This window comes from Puma concolor, chromosome A2 (genome assembly GCF_028749965.1).
Source record: "Puma concolor isolate L17-30 chromosome A2, mPumCon1.1.hap2, whole genome shotgun sequence".
Classification (NCBI taxonomy): domain Eukaryota; kingdom Metazoa; phylum Chordata; class Mammalia; order Carnivora; family Felidae; genus Puma; species Puma concolor.
Window position 1 is genome coordinate 53,252,592 of NC_141668.1, and position 21,348 is coordinate 53,273,939.

At 35.3% G+C, this 21,348-nt stretch overlaps 1 protein-coding gene and 1 pseudogene across 6 annotated transcripts in view; both read right to left on the reverse strand.

The window, feature by feature from the left end:
* Positions 1-25: 25 nt before the first annotated feature.
* The window catches only part of PALS2 (protein associated with LIN7 2, MAGUK p55 family member), a 114,741-nt gene continuing 93,418 nt past the window's right edge, over positions 26-21,348 (reverse strand). For all 6 annotated transcript variants that reach the window (XM_086694210.1, XM_086694235.1, XM_086694219.1 and 3 more), the window contains 3 exons: positions 15,154-15,356; positions 14,040-14,168; positions 26-6,859 (listed from right to left, as the gene is read on the reverse strand). In XM_086694210.1, the coding sequence (XP_086550336.1) occupies positions 6,683-6,859; positions 14,040-14,168; positions 15,154-15,356 (509 nt within the window). In that variant the 3' untranslated portion in view covers positions 26-6,682. The remainder of the gene's footprint in view (positions 6,860-14,039; positions 14,169-15,153; positions 15,357-21,348) is intronic.
* On the reverse strand, positions 6,868-7,914 carry LOC112866538 (small ribosomal subunit protein uS8-like; annotated as a pseudogene).

Genomic DNA, 21,348 nt, shown 5'->3' on the forward strand with positions numbered 1-21,348 from the left:
CCTTGTTAAAGAAGAGAAGCAGGTGAAAAATTTATATATTTATTTTGGTGAGAAAAACAATGTTATTACAGGCTTTTTACAAAGATTATTAGCATTTAAAAGAAATTACCAAAGCTAATCTGATATCCTCTGTATTACCTCTAAACCTTAATTCTACCTATAAATGAAACACTGCATTGTTTGCAATATTAAATATTTATTTTTATATATACAAAAATAGTTTACCTGGAATATACAATCTCCCATGTTTGGACAGGATATGGAAATATGCAAAAAAAATTTATAGGGACAGTTTCTGAAAACTCAATACTTAATTGTACTGCAGGAAAATTTTATTTATACAAGGACAGCAGTAATGTTTCTTTTATACAGGAATAATACAATTACTTGGAAAGCAGCAGCAATCAAATTTTATTTTTAAACTTTTTCATTAGAAAACTTAAGCAGCTTGTTCAGCTTTTATTTTTAGGTTGCTAATAAGCATTTTGTCTTCTGTTAAAAAAAAAAAGTTCTACAACCATTTCAAAGACTAGAGGTTAAAAACAGCATGCATTTGTGTTCAAAATAGAGATATACCAAACTGAAATGGGGAGGGGGACCCCAAAGCAAGGTTTTCACATCAAATACTCACCATGGGCTCTAACAGAACTCAACATGCAGAAAACTACACTTGTTTTGCTGAACCCTAGTGCTCATTCTTCTCCAGCAAAACCCTAGATCCCACTTCCTTAAAAGTCAACATTACCAAAGAAACAGCAGTTGGTTCTTCTTTTTCAAAGAGGACACACAACCAAAAGGAATATTTATCTTATATTTCAATTACAGATGAGATGAGCTATTCTTCAAATTTGGTTCTACCTGAAAAGATGAAGGCATTCCTCATTTGGACCACGTTTACCAGAACAAGCTTTATGTCTTCAAAGCAACATTATTTGTCCCACTGCCCGTCTCTCCTATTTAAGAATAAGACAAAACCCACATATGTTAACTGGTGATGACTTCTGGTTTAATAGTGGTAATTTATAGCTGAGGAGTTTTGAGTGCTCTGCTTTTTTCCACTTCCTCCAAGCTCTCAGGCCACCTTGACTGATAGGAGGAAAGCTAAATTTCAGGTATGGCCTGCCATATTTGTAGGTTTCTGCCCCCAGAGTTTGCTGTGGCTAAAGTACAACAAAAATATCCAGTCCAACTTGTAAGATCAGACCTTTTAGCTTCTGCTTTGTGGCAACAACAATACCTATTCAGTAGGACTCAAGACAGGTTTACAAGCATGGAGTCAATTGCTCTCCCAAGTATTAAGTGGCATTTACATTAACTGTAGCTGTGTTCATTCAGTTTGTGCTAGAAATTAGAAAACAGTAAAAACTAGTAGGGGAAAAAAGGGAAGGAACTGTCACTTCTGGCTGACTGGCATGTGGAGGCAAGTCACATTCATCACAGCACAGCATTATCAGCCAACAGCCACGAAGCTATGAGAAAGAATGCAACTAAGATATCTTCATATTGGATTCAAGGTCCACTAAGTGGGTCTAGCCAAAACATTTCTCCCTATAAATAAACAGAGGCCTTTTAAACTTAATACTATGGGCTAAACAATAGGGCTGCAGTGATAAATTTCAGCCATAAGAATTAAGGTAGGGCAGCTTTAAGGGGGGCAAAGATTAGAATGTGGTTGGATGTAAGAGAGTACTGGATTGCTTAAATTTTGTGAGTAACAGCAAGAATTCGCTAAAGGTTTGGACTTAGAGGTGGCATTCTAAACTAAATGACTCTCCTGACCAACGCCACTGAGAGCAGAAAAGGCCCTCTTCCAAGGCTGGAACTACAACCTCAGAGCTGTTTTAAAACTGGAGGTAAGATTCTTGAATGGTATGTACCATTCATTATGTAACCTCTGAAAGAGATGCACTTTTAAAAAAAACTAAATGGTAAACAACCTCAATATAAGTGAATACATAAAATAAATGGATAAAGCAGCCTAATAAGGATTTCCCAGTCTAGCATTTACTATATCAGAGATACAAATTGCTTCTTGTAATTTAAGGTGAAGACAAATATTAAGCTAGCCTTATTTAACTAGTGGAATATTAAAAGTAAAGGGAGATATAAATTTTATCAAAGGTCAGGTGGTCAAGAATCAGAATTAGGATCTCAGCTAGAAGTACACCATCTCTATTTTTAACAAAAGAGATTATTTTAAAGAAAGTACTGCCATGTACTGCAGGAGTGGTAGAGAACCATTCTTTAAAATTCTTACCTTGGAAATGAGATATCGTTCCTTCACTTTTTACTGTGTTAAAGACTCATTTTTGATTCTGTGCACTAAATAATTCCAGGAACACAAAAAAGTAACATAATGGATGGGAAATATTTAAAAATGAATAAAACTTGAAGCTAACAAAAAATTAAAAAATCATCTTACCTTAAAGAATTAAAGAGTTATCTCCTTTAGATATGCAATGTATACTCAAAAACTCATATGCTGAATTATTAGTTGTATTCTTAAAAGTTTGTGAATAATAGGGGCACCTGGGTGGCTCAGTCAGTTAAGCGTCCGACTTCGGCTCAGGTCATGATCTCACGGTTTGTGAGTTCAAGGCCTGTGTCAGGCTCTGTGCTGAGAGATCAGAGCCTGGAGCCTGCTTTGGATTCTGTGTCTCCCTCTCTCTCTGCTCTTCCCCCACTCATGCGCTCTCTCTCTCAAAAATAAACAAACATTAAAAAAAAAGAAAGTTTGTGAATATTCACTTGTACTATATACAATAATGCCATTATTTAAAATACTGAATTTCTCCCAAAACTAAAAATGCAGATATTACACAGATATTTTCACAGCAAATCCATTAGAAGAGGAGGGCAGTTACCCCAATCTCTCAATCTGAGTCATATCACAAATTCATTTGAAAGCTTAAATAAGTATTTCCCAAGACAATGCCATTTAGAACTCTGTCCTTTTTCCTTAAGGAAATTGTTATAGTGATAATTTTCTGATCTGAATTTCATCATACATTTTTTTCAAAAAGGAGATTAGTATCTGCCTCAAGGTAAAACCAGAGTCTTATAAAACAACATGAAAAAAAAAAAGTTTCAGAAGGTCTAAGAATTTGGGAGTAAACATTTAAGAACACTAGCTATAATTACATGGGTAAACACATTTAGTTTTATTATTCATGTAGTTTGGGAAAGTTTTACATATTATACATATGGCTGTATATATATTATTAATATATATGGTGACTGAGACATTTAAAAAATGACCTATATATGTACATAAAAGTTCAGGATTTCTTTTTTCATATTTAGTATAAAGATTCATTACTACAAAATTATTGGCTCCCTATCCTATGATTTCTGGAAAATGGAGTGTTGTTTCAGAAGTCATAAAAGTACAATGTTAAGTAGATCGCTATTTTGACCAATTTTTAGAACTTGATGTTCAATATTTACCAGTTTAAAGTAACTGTACCTAACTCCATGGCTATCCATCTTGAAAATCAACTCCAATTACTAGATTATGACACTTGTTGTTTTACCTAACAATAAGCAGCAATTTAATGAATTGTTAAAGCAAAGATCATCTTTTATTGTCATTAAGAAGTATGGTCAAAGCAGTTAGTATCTGGCCATAATCTATAATGCTACCCTATTGTATTTTATTGCTAATTTGCATTATTTTCTAAATTTGTGTTAATCAATTTGCTCTTTTAAAGAAAAGTTGTCCTTATAAGTTACTATAAGTAAATTTACTAGATTCTAGAATCTAGATTCAGGCTACTATTGCTGTAGTTGTTCATGGGCTTATGATTTCTATTTTAAAAAGCTATGTTCAGCAACTGTATAGTTAGAATTGATAAAAGTAAACAAAGTCCTGATGTATTGGATTGATATTATCCAAATACCAAACAGAAATAGAGACTGCATAATCAAGGCATGGCTAGAACAAAAGTGAAACTCTACTTGCAATGCATCACATGTATTCCACTAGTTACAGTGTTATATGGCTTACCCAGGAACATCAATTCTATGGGTATTTGTATATTTGAAAATAAAATATATATATATATATATATATACACATAATATTTAGTTGTATGGAAATAGTCATGCCCTGAATGCTGAATGTGGACATTCATCTGTCTACAAAGAATGCTCATGTGCATTAACGTATTGGCACATTTCCCAAAAGCATATGCAGGTGCATGTGTATTTTAACTATTATCAGTTGTTCAACATCACTTTAAACCATTTCTCTTCGGTAAAGCTCATTATTTTGTATATTTCCCACAAGAGAGATTCACATTTCCTTGATTACAACTATACTCTTGTTGCCTTGGGAGACTACTGGGGCCCTTGGGACTCCTTGCCCTAGCAGAGATCTGCCAGGTCCTGCAGACTCAGATGAGACTTCAGTTTCAAGTTCAATGACTCTATTGAGATACAATGAACTTCTCTGAATTTATTCTCTTCAGCTCTGGCATCTGGACTGAAATAACTTCTCTGAATTTATTCTCTTCAGCTCTGGCATCTTGACTGAAATTAACTAAAGAGCATTAATACATTTTATATTATGGGGAATCAAGTGTGTATTAATTAGTCATGAATACAATTTATAATAGAAATAATTCCTTTAAGTATAGACTATTTTCTAATATGCATTTTATGCTAGATGATAAAGCTAAAAATATATATGATGTAAAAATCATCTCTATCATGTCAAGACAGTTGAAATATTTTTGTGGATAAACTTGTGCTGTTACGATGATCGTACAGTTGTTCACAGAGGCTCCATGCAGCAGCATGAAGGCATACCATAGAAGACAGCACATTTCCTGAGAACATGAAAATGAAACTTCTCTTAAAATTTATAGTATGTTGAAACATTAAGTCATAAGATATTACCTTGACACTGTGCTTTGATTCAGGTTGCTTTGAGAAGCCAGAATTCTGATGTAAATATACGTCGTTTAAAAGTTACCAAAGTTATTAAAAGGGTATGATTCATTTTGCCACTGATGTCCTATGCTAGGACAAAGAACATTAATTTGTGTTCTGGATATGAAATTCTAGAAAAAAATACCTATAGATTTCCACTCTTAACCATACAGCAACTTGGGCGTTGTTTCATTGTTAAAAAGATTTAAAGCAATGTGTGCATACTGCTTACTGCCGTGTATTTTCTCTTCCCTCTAAGTGCTCCTGGCTGGCATTCCATGTGACAGCTTTGCTGAGAAGAAAACAAATTCAACAGCCAGGTGTCTAATGCCTACCACTGACAAAGATGACCACTAATATTTAAGCACCTAACCTTTTAAGTGTGAATACTGTCCCTGTGAAAAGTTGGCAGCAATATAAAACATGGCTAACTTAGTTTAATGATGAGCTACATCTCTAAATATGTTTGAGGAAGAATATATACCATGTAAGAATCCTAAAGGGAGATACAAATGGAGATGAATCTTAAAAATCTGAGTATGTTAACGCATCTAAAGGAGGGGAGCTGTTTTGTTTTCCTAATCATTAAACAAAAAAGTACATTTCCTAACAGAAACGTAAAAACAATATATGAAACCTTTTTTAATATATATTATATAATACATACAATGTACATATTATATAATGTATATATTACATATGGATGAAACGGCTTACAGTTATTTGCAAATCTTATAAATTGTTCAATGGATTTGGTTCTCAACACAACAGATTTAACAAATATTCTAACAATCACATCCCACTTCAAAATAAGCACACTGATTGTTCACCAAATCCCCCACTTGCAAACTTAGAGGCATTTTAAAGCATCAAAAAAATTTGCAGAGGCATAATACATTTGCTGACCATATCCTAATGAAAACCTGTTGAAAGCAGTAGGCTCATTTTTGTCAAATTTCTACATGTGAAAATAAATCAACTTTGTGTCAGTTTACGTGTTACAGGATAAGGCACTCTCTCAGCCTGCATGGCCTTGCTTGCTGGGGACACATTCACTCAAGCATCAGCCTGTCATGGCAACAAATGAGAGTGCCAACTATTGCTCTTCACTTTTCCCCTCAAGATAGAAATGAAGGGAAAAGAAACCAATATATTTGTTTAAATTAGAATGGATAGCCATCTATCTTTGAAATAATGAAGCCATGTAGTGTTGAGCAGACTTTCAATGTCAGCCTTGGATGGCACTGACGTTACAGTCCTGCTTCTGTAAGAACTTGTATTAGGAAAGAAGGCCAATAACTACAATTTTTTCCTAAGAGTAACTGACCCTTCACTAGTTGATACTGAACCAAAGGACAGCTTTACAAAACTATTTCAAGTATTCATTATCACAGTGAAAATGGGAGACCAATATGAGAATGAAGGATTTGAAAATTCCTTTGATGAAAAAGGCAAGGGTACTAAATCAAAACATATACAAAATGCTTCAACGCATTTCTTTATGTGGTATGAATAGAAATATTATCCATAAAAAGTTAGAAAAATTAAGATAAATTATATATTAGTACACCTTCCCAACCACATTTTATATAAAAATTCAGAATAGTGTACTGGTATTTCAATCTACACAATAAAAATGCCTAAACTTGGCAGATATTGTCTATCTGTGCATGTATTTTCTCAGTAGAAGGCTTGTTTGTTGCAGTCACTTTTAAAAAGTTTTATTTCCATTCTGAACCTTAGTGAATCATCAGTAAACCCAGCTGATTGGGACCCACTGTGGCTCCATTCTCAGCTTCTCTATGGCAGTTTGTAGTTTTTCAAAGGCTTTGTCTAGATTGTCGTTTACGATGATCAAATCAAAATAGTGGTTGTATGCTCTCTGAATTCGTGCACTTTCATCCACGGTTTTCTTCAAGTCAGAGTCCTGTCAAAGAGTGTTAAAAGGAAATGTTTCTATCATAAGGTGTATTTACTTGCTCAAACACCAAAGTGAATGTAAGAACTAAGTACATTGGACTTTTATTTATGGTGATTAATATTAATTCTCAAAATCTAATTTATATAGTGTTGAAAAAAACATTACCATATGTTCATATCCTAGTCTTTACAGCAGAGTTCATGTTTGCTTTATGAGTATTCTCTATCTTCTATTTCATTGATCTTAGGAAAATATTCCTAATTAAACAACTGCTGATAATAAACTCAGGGTGAAATCTAAGGTAATAAAAGAATTATTTTAGGTTTCTAGCACAACTATAGCATCCTCTTCAAATGATTTTTTTTTAATTTGAATATATGTATGACATCCTAGAAAAAGAATCCTAGAATTTTCCCTTTGTGTTTTTGTCTTGCTTCTTCATGATCCTGCATGCCAGCTGAGGTGGTCAGTACAATGAAACCAAACTGGTGGGACAGGAGATTATTCTGCCATTTTTCTTTTCTTTTCTTTTTTTTTTTTTTTTTACGTTTATTTATTTCTGAGACAGAGAGAGACAGAGCATGAACGGGGGAGGGGCAGAGAGAGAGGGGGACACAGAACCGGAAACAGACTCCAGGCTCTGAGCCATCAGCCCAGAGCCCGATGCAGGGCTCGAACTCATGGACGGTGAGATCGTGACCTGAGCTGAAGTTGGACGCTTAACCGACTGAGCCACCCAGGCGCCCCTATTCTGCCATTTTTCTAGATCTTTGAGTTGTACATAAAATCTGGGGCTGATAACTCCACAGTTGTTTAACCTGCTTATGAGGTTTGTAACAATTTTCCCAGCTCTGTAATCATGAATGATTTCAAATTTGCCAATGTAACCACGTTTCATCATCACAGTTTAGAAACTGGATAATGACTTTGGAGCATGGCCTACTAAGAACCTGGCATTTGCCTCTCTTTTCAGCATTGTTAATGCTCTTAAGAGCATCTGCCAGGACATTCATGTATACCAATATGGCGGCACAGAAAGATGGTGGAAAGAGTTCAAAAGATTTTTATCTTACAGGTTCTGTGGATCATGGAAACCATTTTGCAGTGACTTTTAAGCTCAAAGCCAAATCTGCTGCCTAATTCTAGGAAAGAGAATCTTAGAAATGTATTTTGAAGACTAACCACATGTTTCCCACCTCCAACAACATATACTCACACACACATTTATTTCTGTAGCTAGCATTGTTTATATTTTGTAAAATATTTTGGAATAATGTGGAGAATAAATAAATAATGGGTTCTGCATGAGCAAGTGAAGCTTTTCATTAAATTGCAACTTTAAAAATGAAATTTCACATTTTTTCTATATGTTCTTCAAATATTTATTGAGTTCCTATTAAGGTGTCTCCTATGTCTACTCCTCCAGTGGAGGAGACAGATAAAGGGCAAATAAACACAAAAAATTCCAAGTTGTAATGAGTACTATAAAAGAAACCAACCAAGAACAAAGAATTTTGAGAATTCTACTTTAGAAAGAGTGATTACAAAGACACTGAGTAAATGACATTTAGCCTGAGAACTATAGTGGGGGGAAAGAGCATTCCAAGCAGAGGAAACACCAATGAAAAACCCAGGAGGGAAATGACCCTGATGTGTTTTAAGATACTGAAAGGTCAGGATGGACAGAGGGACTAAGGGTGGGGGTAACATGGAGATGACTACAGGCTAGGTCCTGGAGGACCCACATGCAATGGAAAGGCATCTCTGGCTTGTGATGGAGAAAGAGGAGATGGAAATGACACCAGACTAGAAATATATTTTGGTGATAAAATCATCAATATTAGCTATGAATGTGAAAAGTGAGGAAAATGAATCAAGATGTGGAAGAAGTAATTGTAGAAAATGCAAAGTTGGGGGTGGGAGTAGGGAGAGCATAATTTTGGGGGGAAAATGTTCTACTTTGTGTATGTTAAGTTTAAGATGTCTTGGGTAACATCTAAGTGCTAAGTAGTGATAGGTTATGCATGTCAGAGCTCGGCGGCCTGGATTACCTGTACATGAACTAGGAATCATCAATGTAACAATGGTACATAAAACCATTTTACCAATGGTAAAAACACCTAAAGGGAAGTGTAGAGAGACAAATGGGTTCCAAACTAGGCCTTAGGGACACTACTATTTATATTTTAGTTAACATCACTGACATCTCTAAATCAGTTTGAAACAACTAAAATATCTTTTACGATAGATGTACAGCCACAACTCACCTTGAAAATAATTTTTACCTATTACAGTCACTAGCAATCTGGTTCATTAAAAAAAAAAAAAAAGGTTGTTTTGGGCAATAACAATCACGTAACAATAGCAGAGTACAACATACAGATGGATCTCTAGACTATATTGGTAGGTGGAAAATGCAGGCAGACTACCATATATAATAAGAGACTTTTTATGTAAGAAATAGGGGAGAAAGGATACACACATATACATACTTGCTTATATTAAAAACAAATAGTGAAAATGGCTACCTTTGTAGGTGGGTGTGTAGAGGACAGAGAAAAGCTAGATTTTTCTGTTAAGATTTACTTTAGAACTATTAAATGTATAGAATGATACAACAGAATTAAATTCACATGAAAAAAAGAACAATACCTGAAAATAAAAAGCAAAATGAAATAAACCAGTGTTTTAAGTTGATGGTTTAACTACACAGAAAGGAATTATTTCAGTAACGTTAAAATTAAATAATACCCACTGGAATAGATCTTAGGAAAAACTTTTTTAAAAGCCCAAAACTTAAAAGTTTTCAATAATCATACTATTGACATTAATACTGTTACTCAGAAATCATATACATAGTAGGTTCTCAGTTTATATGTAAAGTAAGAAATTATGTTATCAGGAACCAATATTTTCAGCATAAGAAAAATAACAAATACAGAGTCAAAGAAGTAAAATAATGTAAAGTTTAAATTGGAACCATCAAATTGAACTAATGATGTGTGTTTTCTGAAAAAGGAAAATATATTTCCTATATCTGGCCACCGAAAAGGCCTAGAAATAATGAGTAACTAAGTTGAATGCACAACTTTAGTACCTATATCGTCTCTAAATACCATTTCCCACTAAAAGGAACCAGGGATTTTGGATGGCTGGTTCCAGGTCTGGGCCAATAAATGTGTAAGAAACCTGGAACAGTTTGTTGTACTAGAAAGAAAAGAGTCGTCAAAGATTATTGGGGTTGTGTTAAAAAGACTCAGAAGACAAACTGAATATTCCCATGAGCTAAACATAGGCCAATTTAAACATCAAAACGAATGGTAAGTAGAGGCACCTAGGTGGCTCTGTCAGTTAAGTGCCTGACTAGATTTCAGCTCAGGTCATGATCTTATAGTTGTGAGATCAAACCTAGTGTCAGGCTTGTGTTAAGCATGGAGCCTCCTTATGATTCTCTTTTTCCCTCTCTCTCAAAATATATAAACATTAAAAAAAAGAGTAATAACTAAGTACACAGAGAGGAAGTATTTCAAGGGACTTTAAACACAGTGATTTGACTGTATATATTCAGGGGATAAACCCTAAGGACAAAAAAACAAACAAACAAACAAACAAAAAAAAACAGTTCATGGTAATCATACCCCATAGTGTCAGTATACTTATTCTCACACTGCTGTGTGTGTACTGTGTGATTAAGTAAATGAGCAATTATATGATTATTTTAGGTCTAACATTTCCAGTGTTTTTGAGAACTGGGATACTCAGGGTAGGGGAATGGAGATATACATATAAAAGAGGTTAAATAAAAACCTTGTAATTCTGAATTTGAATGGGAAGTTTCAGTATGAATTCGTGACATAGTTTGCTTCAGACATACAACAGAAAAACATATATCCTACCTCTGTCTACCTGAAAAGTATAGCTAGAAACAATGACCAATCTTGTGACAATGTACACCCCTAGTATTATTGTCTTAAAACACCATTTACCCTAAAAGGAAACAGAGCTTCTTGAAGAAACAGCTGATGCCTGGCCTAGAAAAGGAAATGTACAAGAGGAGCCTGGAATATCTGTCATACCAGATAGCAAGGAAGCTATCAGAGACTATTGGGCTCATGAAATAAGGTCTCAAGGGCCAACTTGAATAAGCTCCTATTGGTCAAAGATGGGGCAATTTGAGCATCAGTAAGAACAATAACTGTGATAGAGTAACCATATCAAAAACTCATATCATGTGCTCATAATCAAACTAAAAAAACAAAAAAAAAAAACCCTTATTTGATCACCTGTTGCCTCTGGGGGCTCTTAAGGAACAAATCCATTATTCTGAAAAGTGACCCATAAAAAGGAAAGTATCAACATATACCCTGACCTTCCTATTTGAACTCTATTTCAGAGTAATCAACTAGTTGATAAGGAAAGGTTATTTCTTAGAAGAGCTCTAGTTTATAAATTCATAAAGAATGACAAACTTTGAATACTACCATTTTACAATCCCTGAAATAAGTGATCCAGGCAAAGATGAATAAAACTTGCTGAAATCATTAGGTAAAAAGCTACTACTTCATAGACTGGGCTAAGGACATTTGAACACACTGAGCATTCTTATCACAAAAAGAGCACCTTTAATATGCCTTATAATGTAACAAAACAAGAAGTATCACTTATTAATTATTCTTGAGAAATAAAAGTGAACCTATATCTGATCCATCAGTTCACAGGAAATACAAGGAATAGAGGGAAATGACACAATGGGGACAGAACTGGTGAAAATCTAGACTCTGGAGCACTCTATAGAATAACTGACTTCATTTTTTGAACAACTAAATTAGAAGGTTACGAGAGAGGAGAGGGAGGGAAGCAGTGAGAATTTACAGATTAGAATGGAATAAAGTGATGTCTACTGCCAGCTAAGATGTAGTAACAGATATTTGACTAACCCTCTTGTCTCACAATGAAAACAGACAGAATGTACAGAAAAACAGTTTTTAAGACCTCATGCATGAGGCAACAAAAGACTGATATTTCAGAGAAGCAGAAAACAAATGAAGTGAGCCCTATGACCACCCCAGCTTACTGTCTTGAAAGACTTTCTAGGCTGCAGCACACAAGGTAGAACCCAGGAGGAGCCTACCCAACATTCTGAGTTGGGACAGAGCTGAGAGCCCAGGGAAACCAAGGGGGCAAGAAGTTCTCAGGACAGAATACCTGAACAGAATAGCAGCATGGAGAGAGAACTTCAGAGACTTGCAAAGACCCATCCCCTTCCAGCATTCAGCTATATACCAATTAGGGTAGTGTAAACCTACCTGAGGCCGCCAAAGAACCACCAGAAAAAATGAGAGGTACTCAAGTTGAGCCAGTAACAGGACCTCTTCTCATCAGGCAGCACAGAAAACCTCGATGCACAAGCCACTCGGAAGAGCCCTCAAATGGTCTTGCCTCACAGGTGAACAATAACTGCCCATAGATCAAGAACTATTCTGGTCCTACCTAACACATTTTAAAAGCAAGACCTGAAAGGAACAAACTGTTTCCCAACAAGTGCATCTCAGAACAAAGCTCACAATGCCTGAAAGCAGCAGGAAAATAGGACCAATGTGAGAAGAAAAGTCATTCAAGTCAAAACTGATCCAGAACTGACATAAATGTCAGAATTAGTAAACAAGGACATGAAAACACTTATTATATTTCAGATATTCAAAAAGTGAAGCAGACACATAGAGAAGCCTGAAAAAGAACAAAGCAGAGTAACACTACATGATTTCAAGGCTTATCAGCAACAGCGTGGGAAGAGAGAGATGCAGTGGAAAGGAAGGATTCTGAAGGGGCACAAGGGCATCTTTGGAGGCAATGGACATGTCTATTATCCTGACTGTGATGGCTTTTTGGGTATATACATATGCCCAGACTTACCAAGTGGTACACTTTTAGTACGTAAAGTTTATTGTAAGTCAGTTATCTTTTGATTAAACCGCAGGGGTGGGTGGGGGGAAGAAGTTTAGAAGACATCAAGTAAATGAAATGTGTTGATCTTGTTTGGATCTGATTTGAATAAATCAACTGTAAAAAAATTCTAACTCCTGGAGAAATTCAAATATGGATGGTATATTTGATGATATTAAAAGTTGCTCTCAGGGCTCCTGGGTGGCTCAGTCGGTTGAGCATCCAACTTCAGCTCAGGTCATGATCTCATGGTTTGAGGGTTCAAGCCCCACATCAGGCTTTGCACTGACAGTATGGACCCTGCTTCGGATTCTTGGTCTCCCTCTCTCTCTCTCTGTCCCTCTCCCACTCGCACTCTCTCTCAAAAACAAATAACCATTAAAAAAAAAGAAGTTGCTCTTATTAATTTTTTTGTGTTAATGGTGTTACGGTTATGTTTAAAAAAACCTTTATGTTTTAGAGATAGATACTGAAATATTTACTGCTGACATATCAAAGATTTGCTTTAAAATAATCCAAGTAAGGGAGGAAATGAAGAGAGGTCTAATTAAAACACAAATGGCATGTATTATTGAAGCTAGGTGATGGGCATATGGGAGTTCATTTTTTTTCCTCTTCTGTATATATTTTAAGTTTCCTATAATATGAAGAGAGAGAGAAGGAAAACAAAAGAAAACATGCAACAAAAACTAAAAGTCAGAACCTACTACCAGTAGTAAACCTTATGATGAATATGCTTGTTAATGGTCTTGGAGCCTTTTCCTCATTGGTAAAATGAGAGACGGATTAATATGCATATTTTAGTACTGTTCCCTTTCACTTACATAGAGGAAACAAACTTGTGTTTTATGTATGTATGTATGTATGTATGTAAAGCTTATTTATTTATTTAGAAAGAACCAGTGGGGGAGGGGCATGAGGGGCACGGGGTGTGTGTGAGGGCGGAGACAGAGGATCCAAAGCAGGTTCTGTGCCATCAGCAAAGAGCCTGATGGGGGGCTCGAACACACAAACCATGAGATCATGACTTGAGCTGAAGTCAGATGCTTAACCGACTGAACCACCCAGGAGCCCCTAAAGCCACACTGTCCCAGATCCTAGTGACATCTCATGAATGAATTTTTATTCTGTAATATATCATATATTTATTTCGTGAATATGATTGGAATAAAAGGTGTCCAAAATAAAACAGAAAAAATCTTAGGAAGAAAATAATATTGTTAGCCTGAAAAGAACTGCTCACCGTCAAAAGCTTAGTAGTGATGCCAGCATCCACCACTGCCTTGTGCATGGCACGTAACGTCTCTAGTTCTGGAGCAGCAATAAATACAACATAGGGCATGAACTCGGATGTCCTCAGCACTTTCAAGGCCTGTGTAGAAGAACAATTACAAACCAACTTAGATGGGATTAGAATTTATGTTATCCTTTAATTTATACTAAATGCTAAATAATCAGTCTATCTGCCCTCTCACTAAGGATTAAGGCTGTAAATTAATACTTGCTCCCTTCTATCTTTTTGATTCCATACAGTACTTTCTCAGTGATCCAGTAACTATGCTCTGACCTCAGTCACATTACTCTTTAATCCTTTTGAACAAAGTAATTAAAAAATCATCAAGAATGATGTAAATGCTTTATATGTTATTTGTAGAATTCTGTTAATATTGAAAAAGCAGAAATAATCTCAGTGTCTATTGAGAGTGGTATATAAATTAATATACATTTGTACTATGCAGCAATTACAAACAACTAAAAACAAAAGCTCTACAGTAACTCATATGAAAACATTTTCAAGAGATACTGTTTAATGAAAAAAACTAAAGAATCTGTATAGAATTTCCTATTTATATAAAAAAATAGCCCATTAAAATTATAGATATATCTGTATTTAAGGTATATAAAATGACAAAGATATACACTGAACTAAATAATTATCTCTGAGTAGGGAGTTAGGTGGAGTTGAATGTGGAGGGGTGGGAAGGGGTCGGTGAGAAAGACAGGGAATGAGAATGAAGAGATTGTTGTGTGTGAATATGTGTGTTGGGTGGGAAGGGGTGTGACTTTAATCTTTTATTCTTTGTGTTGCAGCTTTGTTGAAAATTTAAAATTAACATTTCCTAACACATGCATTTATATATTACTTGAACAAGTAAGTAAATACTAAACTATCAAGTTCTATTGCTATCCAAGCCTCTATTGGCGAATTGATCAGAAATTATCATGTGGATGCATGATAAAGTTCTCTATCACCACCCTCACAATTTGAAAACAAAACAAAACAAAAAAACCCAAAAAACAAAAAAATCCACAGAAATCAAAATTTTAAAAACAGTTTTGGAATCCATGCAGCTTACTTGTGGGTTGACATCCAAGATGCAAGTTCGTCCAGTTTGGACAACTTCAAGAATAGAATCAATTTTGGTTCCATAGAGATTTCCTTCATATTCCCCATGTTCCAAATATTTTCCAGCTTTAATATCTGCTTCCATCTCAGAACGTGACACAAATTTATATGCCTGACCATCTTTTTCATCTTCCCTTGGTTTCCGTGAAGTAACTAAAATAATGTTGAGAATTTATAAAGATGCAAAGCATTAAAATTGAGACTAAAATGCACAGGTAGCTTAGGATTTTTACATTTAGTGCAGGGTTTGGCAAATTATGGCCTACGGCCAAATCTGTTCTGCTTCTTATTTTTGTGAATAAAATTTGATTAGACCACAGCTATGGTTCATTTATTACCTAGGGTTTCATTCATTTCACAATTGTGTAGCAGTTTGTGACAGAGAATAGACGGCCTGCCAGGCCTAAAATATTTACTATGTGGCCTTGAATTAAAAAGTTTGCTGACCCATGGGGTACCTGGGTGGCTCAGTCGGTTAAGTGTCCAACTTCTGCTCAGGTCATGATCTTGTGGTTAATGGGTTCAAGCCCCGCAGCAGGCTCTGCACTGACAATGTGGAGTCTGCTTGGGATTCTCTGTCTCTCCCTCTCGCTCTGCCCCTCCCCTGCTCTCACTCTCTCTCAAAATAAATAAATGTAAAAAAAAAAAAAAAAAAAGTTTGCTGCCCCTTGACCTACAAGACTGTTTAAAGAGGTAGTCCCCCATATACAATTTATATTCAAAAAAATGTGCTTTATAAAGTCAGCTTGAAACTCAAAATTATTTCCTAGAAGCAGAGCCCTAAATTTAAATTCTTAATTATAATGAATCCTACTAACTATGAGGTATATTGTAGGCAAATATCTTTTCCAGCTGCCACCAGCACTCCCCTTCTTAAGGAATATCAATTATATTCTTTCTTTACGCTTGAACATTTCCTAATTGAGTGCCCAACAAGTGAGCAAAATTCTATTTTTAGTTCGTATTATCAATCTTCTGAAATGCAGTTTTACCCACAAATTATCTATCCTCTTTCTCACCCTAATACCAAACCTTTCTTTGGGCTTCCTGCTTACTGATAATCTGAAATGTTAATTGTTTGTTTTGTACCTCGGTGGTGGATCTAGCCAACACTTGATATTATTATGTTCTATTAACTTACTCTACTTTAACCTAAAGTGTTTTCTTCTGAGAGAATAACAGTGGATAGACCAAGTCAAAATTTATAGGATGCTTTTGCTTGATATTTTAGAGTTCTGAATACTTCCAGGGATATAAACTCCTTTGCAACTTGGGCTAGCCTAGGAAAAGATATTTTTTTTTTTTTCAACATTTATTTATTTTTGGGACAGAGAGAGACAGAGCATGAACGGGGGAGGGGCAGAGAGAGAGGGAGACACAGAATCTGAAACAGGCTCCAGGCTCTGAGCCATCAGCCCAGAGCCCGACGCGGGGCTCGAACTCACGGAGTGCGAGATCGTGACCTGGCTGAAGTCGGACGCTTAACCGACTGCGCCACCCAGGCGCCCCAAAGATATTCTCTTTAAAACTATTGCAAAGATGCAGAGTTAGTGTGTGTATGTGATTTTTCCAGTTTAGCCTTCACCTAGTTTTGGCTAGATTATATATAAAAAGTATTCTTTTACTAATCAAGTACTTACACGTAGATTATCTGATGAGATCATCAAGCACATGTAATTAAAAAGTAATCCAGATTAAAAGTTGACAGTACTTTGACTACTTATAATACCCATAAGCACATCAAGAAAACTTTGATAAGAACAGAATGAACTTCAAATACAAGCTCAATAATAAGGGTCTAATTCATAAATGAAGTCATTAAGTACAACAGGACTCCCTTTCTTCTCCCGTTGTTTTCTGGCTCAGCCTTGAAGGTGATGATCCCAGACAACTGTGGAGAGCATTTATAAAGTAACTTAAAGATCTTCAAGATGCTATGATGGCATTTCATATTAAAAAATATGTGACGCCTAAGGTTTCTGAAATTATTCACCAAAGGTAGTATGAAAAAACTTCTAAAGCAATTTTAAACTCCCCAAATACATACATACTAGGACTTAGCTCAGTATTTGTGAAGGTAATTTCAGAAGAGTACTATTTTTGGGTGAAGCTCTACAGTGAAACCGTATATAGGAATGTACTACTTGAAATAAATATGTATAGGTGCATATATTGCCCCCATTGCCACCTCCAATGTGTTGAGGGAATCTTAATTCTTGGCAAAATGTTTTTAGTTTACAAGCAAATATTAACTATAATCCCATTCTCTAGTGAAAACTAGAAACAAAAATCTAACAAAACCCAGCAACAATACTGCCACATATTTAAGTCCCTTTCCATTCCCAGGACAGAGAAATTAGAATGGGGTGACTTTACTACAAATGATTCCTTAGGCTTATATACTAAGCAAACAAGTAATGTGATTTCTTAGAATTTAATTGTATGGCAAAATTCTAAATTTTTACAGCTCTTCAAATGAGAGAACAATCAACAAAGTAACATTTTTGGTGTTGTTAAACTCAAGATGTCAATGTTAAAGAGCAAACTTGATTCAGAAGGTAGCCCATCCCCCTGGATTAATAATTTTTTCTATTTTATTTTAGGATCATTTAATATATAAAGAAAAATCAACTTAATATAATGCCAGCGTTTACCTCCTTCCCTATGAGACTTTCTCGTCCATACCACATGACAATATGCAGCACAATACTATATACCAGGAATTAGGCAAACTTGTCATAATTTTTTGGTGTTTCTTTTTTGTGTGGATTGTGAGATGTAAAAAGAAAAACAAAAAACAAAACAAAAAAACAAAACTAAGCTAGATGCTATATAAACGTTTAAGAGAAAACACACCTACATTATATGAAGAAGTGAGAGTTAACTTAATGTATGGATATATTTAAATCTTTCTATATAAAAATTCAGATTTGAAACTTTACTAAAGTAACAGTCTGAAGAAAGGTAAAATAAGTACATCTTTCTGGAAATTAATTTGGCACTAAGAAATCAAGAAATTAAAATTATCCATCTATCTAATAACTTTAAATTTTAGATTTATGTATACACATTTTATCATCTCTTGTAACAAAAATAACTACTCAAACTATATAAATGGGCAATAACAGTATACTTCTTTGCTGGAATATTAAGAAGCTATTAAGATTTCTTTTAGGTTTACCAAGGTAAAGTAGATATAACATAAAATTGATCATTTTAACCATTTTTAAGTGTGCAATTTAGTGGCATTAATTATATTCACATTATTGTACAACCATCATCACCACTACCCATTTCCAGAACATCTTCATCATCTCAAACTGAAATTCTGTGTCCATTAAACGCTGACTTCCCATTATGCTCTCCCCTAGGCTCTGGTAATTACTACTCCACTTTCTGTCTCTATGAATTTGATTATTCTAGGTATCTCATTCAAATGGAACTGTACAATATCTGTCCTTTTGTGTCTGGCTTATTTCAGCATAATGTTTTCAAGGTTCACCCATATGATAGCATGGATCAGAATTTCATTCTTTTTTAAGGCTGAATAATATTCTACTGTCCGTATATACCACTTAGTTTACTCATTCATGCACTGATGGACACCTACATTATTGCTATCTTTTGGTTATTGTAAATAATGCTATGAACACTCATGTACAAATATCTTACTCCCTGCTTTCAATTCCTTTGGGTATATTCCCACAAGCTGAATTGCTAGATCATACGGTAATTCTATGTTTATTTTTCTGAGGAACTGCTATACTGTTTTCCACAGCAGATAACACCATTTTACAGTCTCCTCAGTAATAAACACACGTTCTCATATCTCTACATCTTTGCCAGTACTTATTATTATCTGTTTTTTAAAAATACATAATTCCATCCCCTAATGAGTATAAAGTGGTATATCATTGGGGTTTTGATTTGCATTTCCCTAATAATTAGTGATGTTCAGCATCTTTTTCCTGTGTTTACTGGCCATTTGTGTATCTTCTTTGGAGACATTTCTATTCGGATTCTTTGCCCATTTCTGAACTGGTTTATTTTGTTGTTGTTGTAGGATTAATATTTACTATATATATATACACATATATATATTTATATATATATATACATATATATGTGTATATATATACACACATACATACATAATACATACATATAATGACTTGTGGGGAAAAGCTCATGATATAATTTCATTCATCAAATATTTGTTGGGTGTATACTATGTGCTAGATCCTATTCTAGGGTCTACAGCAGTACAAAAGACAGAGCAGCTCTCTGTTCTCATGGGGGGACATATTCTTGAATGTGGAGACAGTGAGCAGTCAAATGACAATTTAAGTGTAAAACACAACCACTAAGTACTGGGGAGGCTATTTTAGATTGCATGGTCAGTAAAGGCCTCTGAGAAGGTGAGATCTGAATAAAAACTAAAATTCAAGCATTTGAAGATCTGGGAGGCAGTGTTCCACGCTAAGGGATCAACAAGAACAAAAAGTTGTGAATGATAAGTTTAAGTAAGGAGTTTGAAGAAAAGAAAGAAGTGTGTTAAGTAGGGAAAAAAGTAGGTGAATTTTATATGAATAATATAGTCACAATTCTGTGGTTAGTAGTAAGTTTAACTGGGTTCTCTACACTTATAAGCAAAATGCTGAATAATATATTTTTTTTTTTTTTGGTAGTCTTACAGTATCCCTCAAGTCCCAAGTAGATGCTACAATGCCAAGGATCTACAGCTTCCTCTTTCAGGGTTTACCAAAAAGTGGCCAACATGGTCCTAGGATCGTCTGCTCACCTGCCTCTGTCTAACATATACTCAGAAAGAAGTCACTGACATTATGAATCATAGGTTCAGGGCAGAACGCTTTATTTTCTTCTCCTTTGCCCCACGGTAAAATGATTCTCCCTGGGGAATTGTGAAAGCCCATGAGACACATCGTAGAAGTGGAGCGACTTGTACTCCCACTGTCTGGAAAAGCAGAAATGCGCTTCCTGTGGGCTGTGTGTGTAGGGATGTGTGTGTATTCAAAAGATAGCCTGGCCTGAACTTTTCTGAAGGTATCCTGCACAGAAAGACAAAATGAAAGGTAGAGAACCAAGCAAAAGAGAATATGAGATACAGGAATGGAGCTTGGCATGGGTCTCAAGGGGACAGCTGGAGATCATAATAGCCTGGCCAGGGAATTGCAAAGTAGAGAGGTCTTTACAGAGTCTCCAAAGAACCTAGCTACTAATAGGCCTCAAGGAAGAAAAGAGTATTCAGACATTTGTGACATAAAGAACTCTAGTCCCCAAAAGGCAAGATTTTACAGGACAGCCCTTTTATCCTCACTTCTTCTGCCCTGACCCTGAAAACCAGACACAGCAGGCAGGATATGAAGGGAGAATAATAGAACAAACTATACCCTTCCCTTCCCAATGTAGGTCCTAAGCCAAGAGTCAGGAATGAGCTGTAAGGAAGGGAAAAATAGTGAATTGGATGCAACACTGAAGTTTTGAATTGGAGTAGCCTTATTTTTTTTCCATACCCAAAATAAAATCTTATTTGACAAAATGACATAATTCTCATAACTGCAAGTGACTAGAAAGTTATAGAATCTCCCAGGGGACTGAAGGAAAAGAAGAGAGAAAGACGATCTGATAGTGCATGTATGAAGTCAGTGACTGGATGAAAATAAAGCTCTTTCCTATTTGTGCTCCCAAAGAGCTCAGCCATCCAACAAACCAGTTAGTTATATGCTTGCCAGAAAAAATTAGTCGGGTGACCTAACTTCCTAAAGGTACTAGGAAATGAATGTGTATTCAAACCATGTGAGAAGGGATTTTAGTGGACTGATAGCTGTTTCCCCAAATTCAGGAAAAGATTTTAAATTAATGAATTATTGATGGATGCTGAAACAATTGGGTAAAAGTTTGCTGAGGAGAATACTTACACAGTTTCAAAGTATTTTTGAACCCATTACTTATCAATAACAAATGGGAGAAAAATTATCTTTTACAGTGAAGAAATCAGACATCACCTAAATCAATAATCAAAGTTAACATCATCAGTAATGGGACATATTGACAAGATGTACCTCCAGATGTGATGTTCAGAGAAGGATAAAACATGACTTCTGTTTTTCTAGTAACAATAATG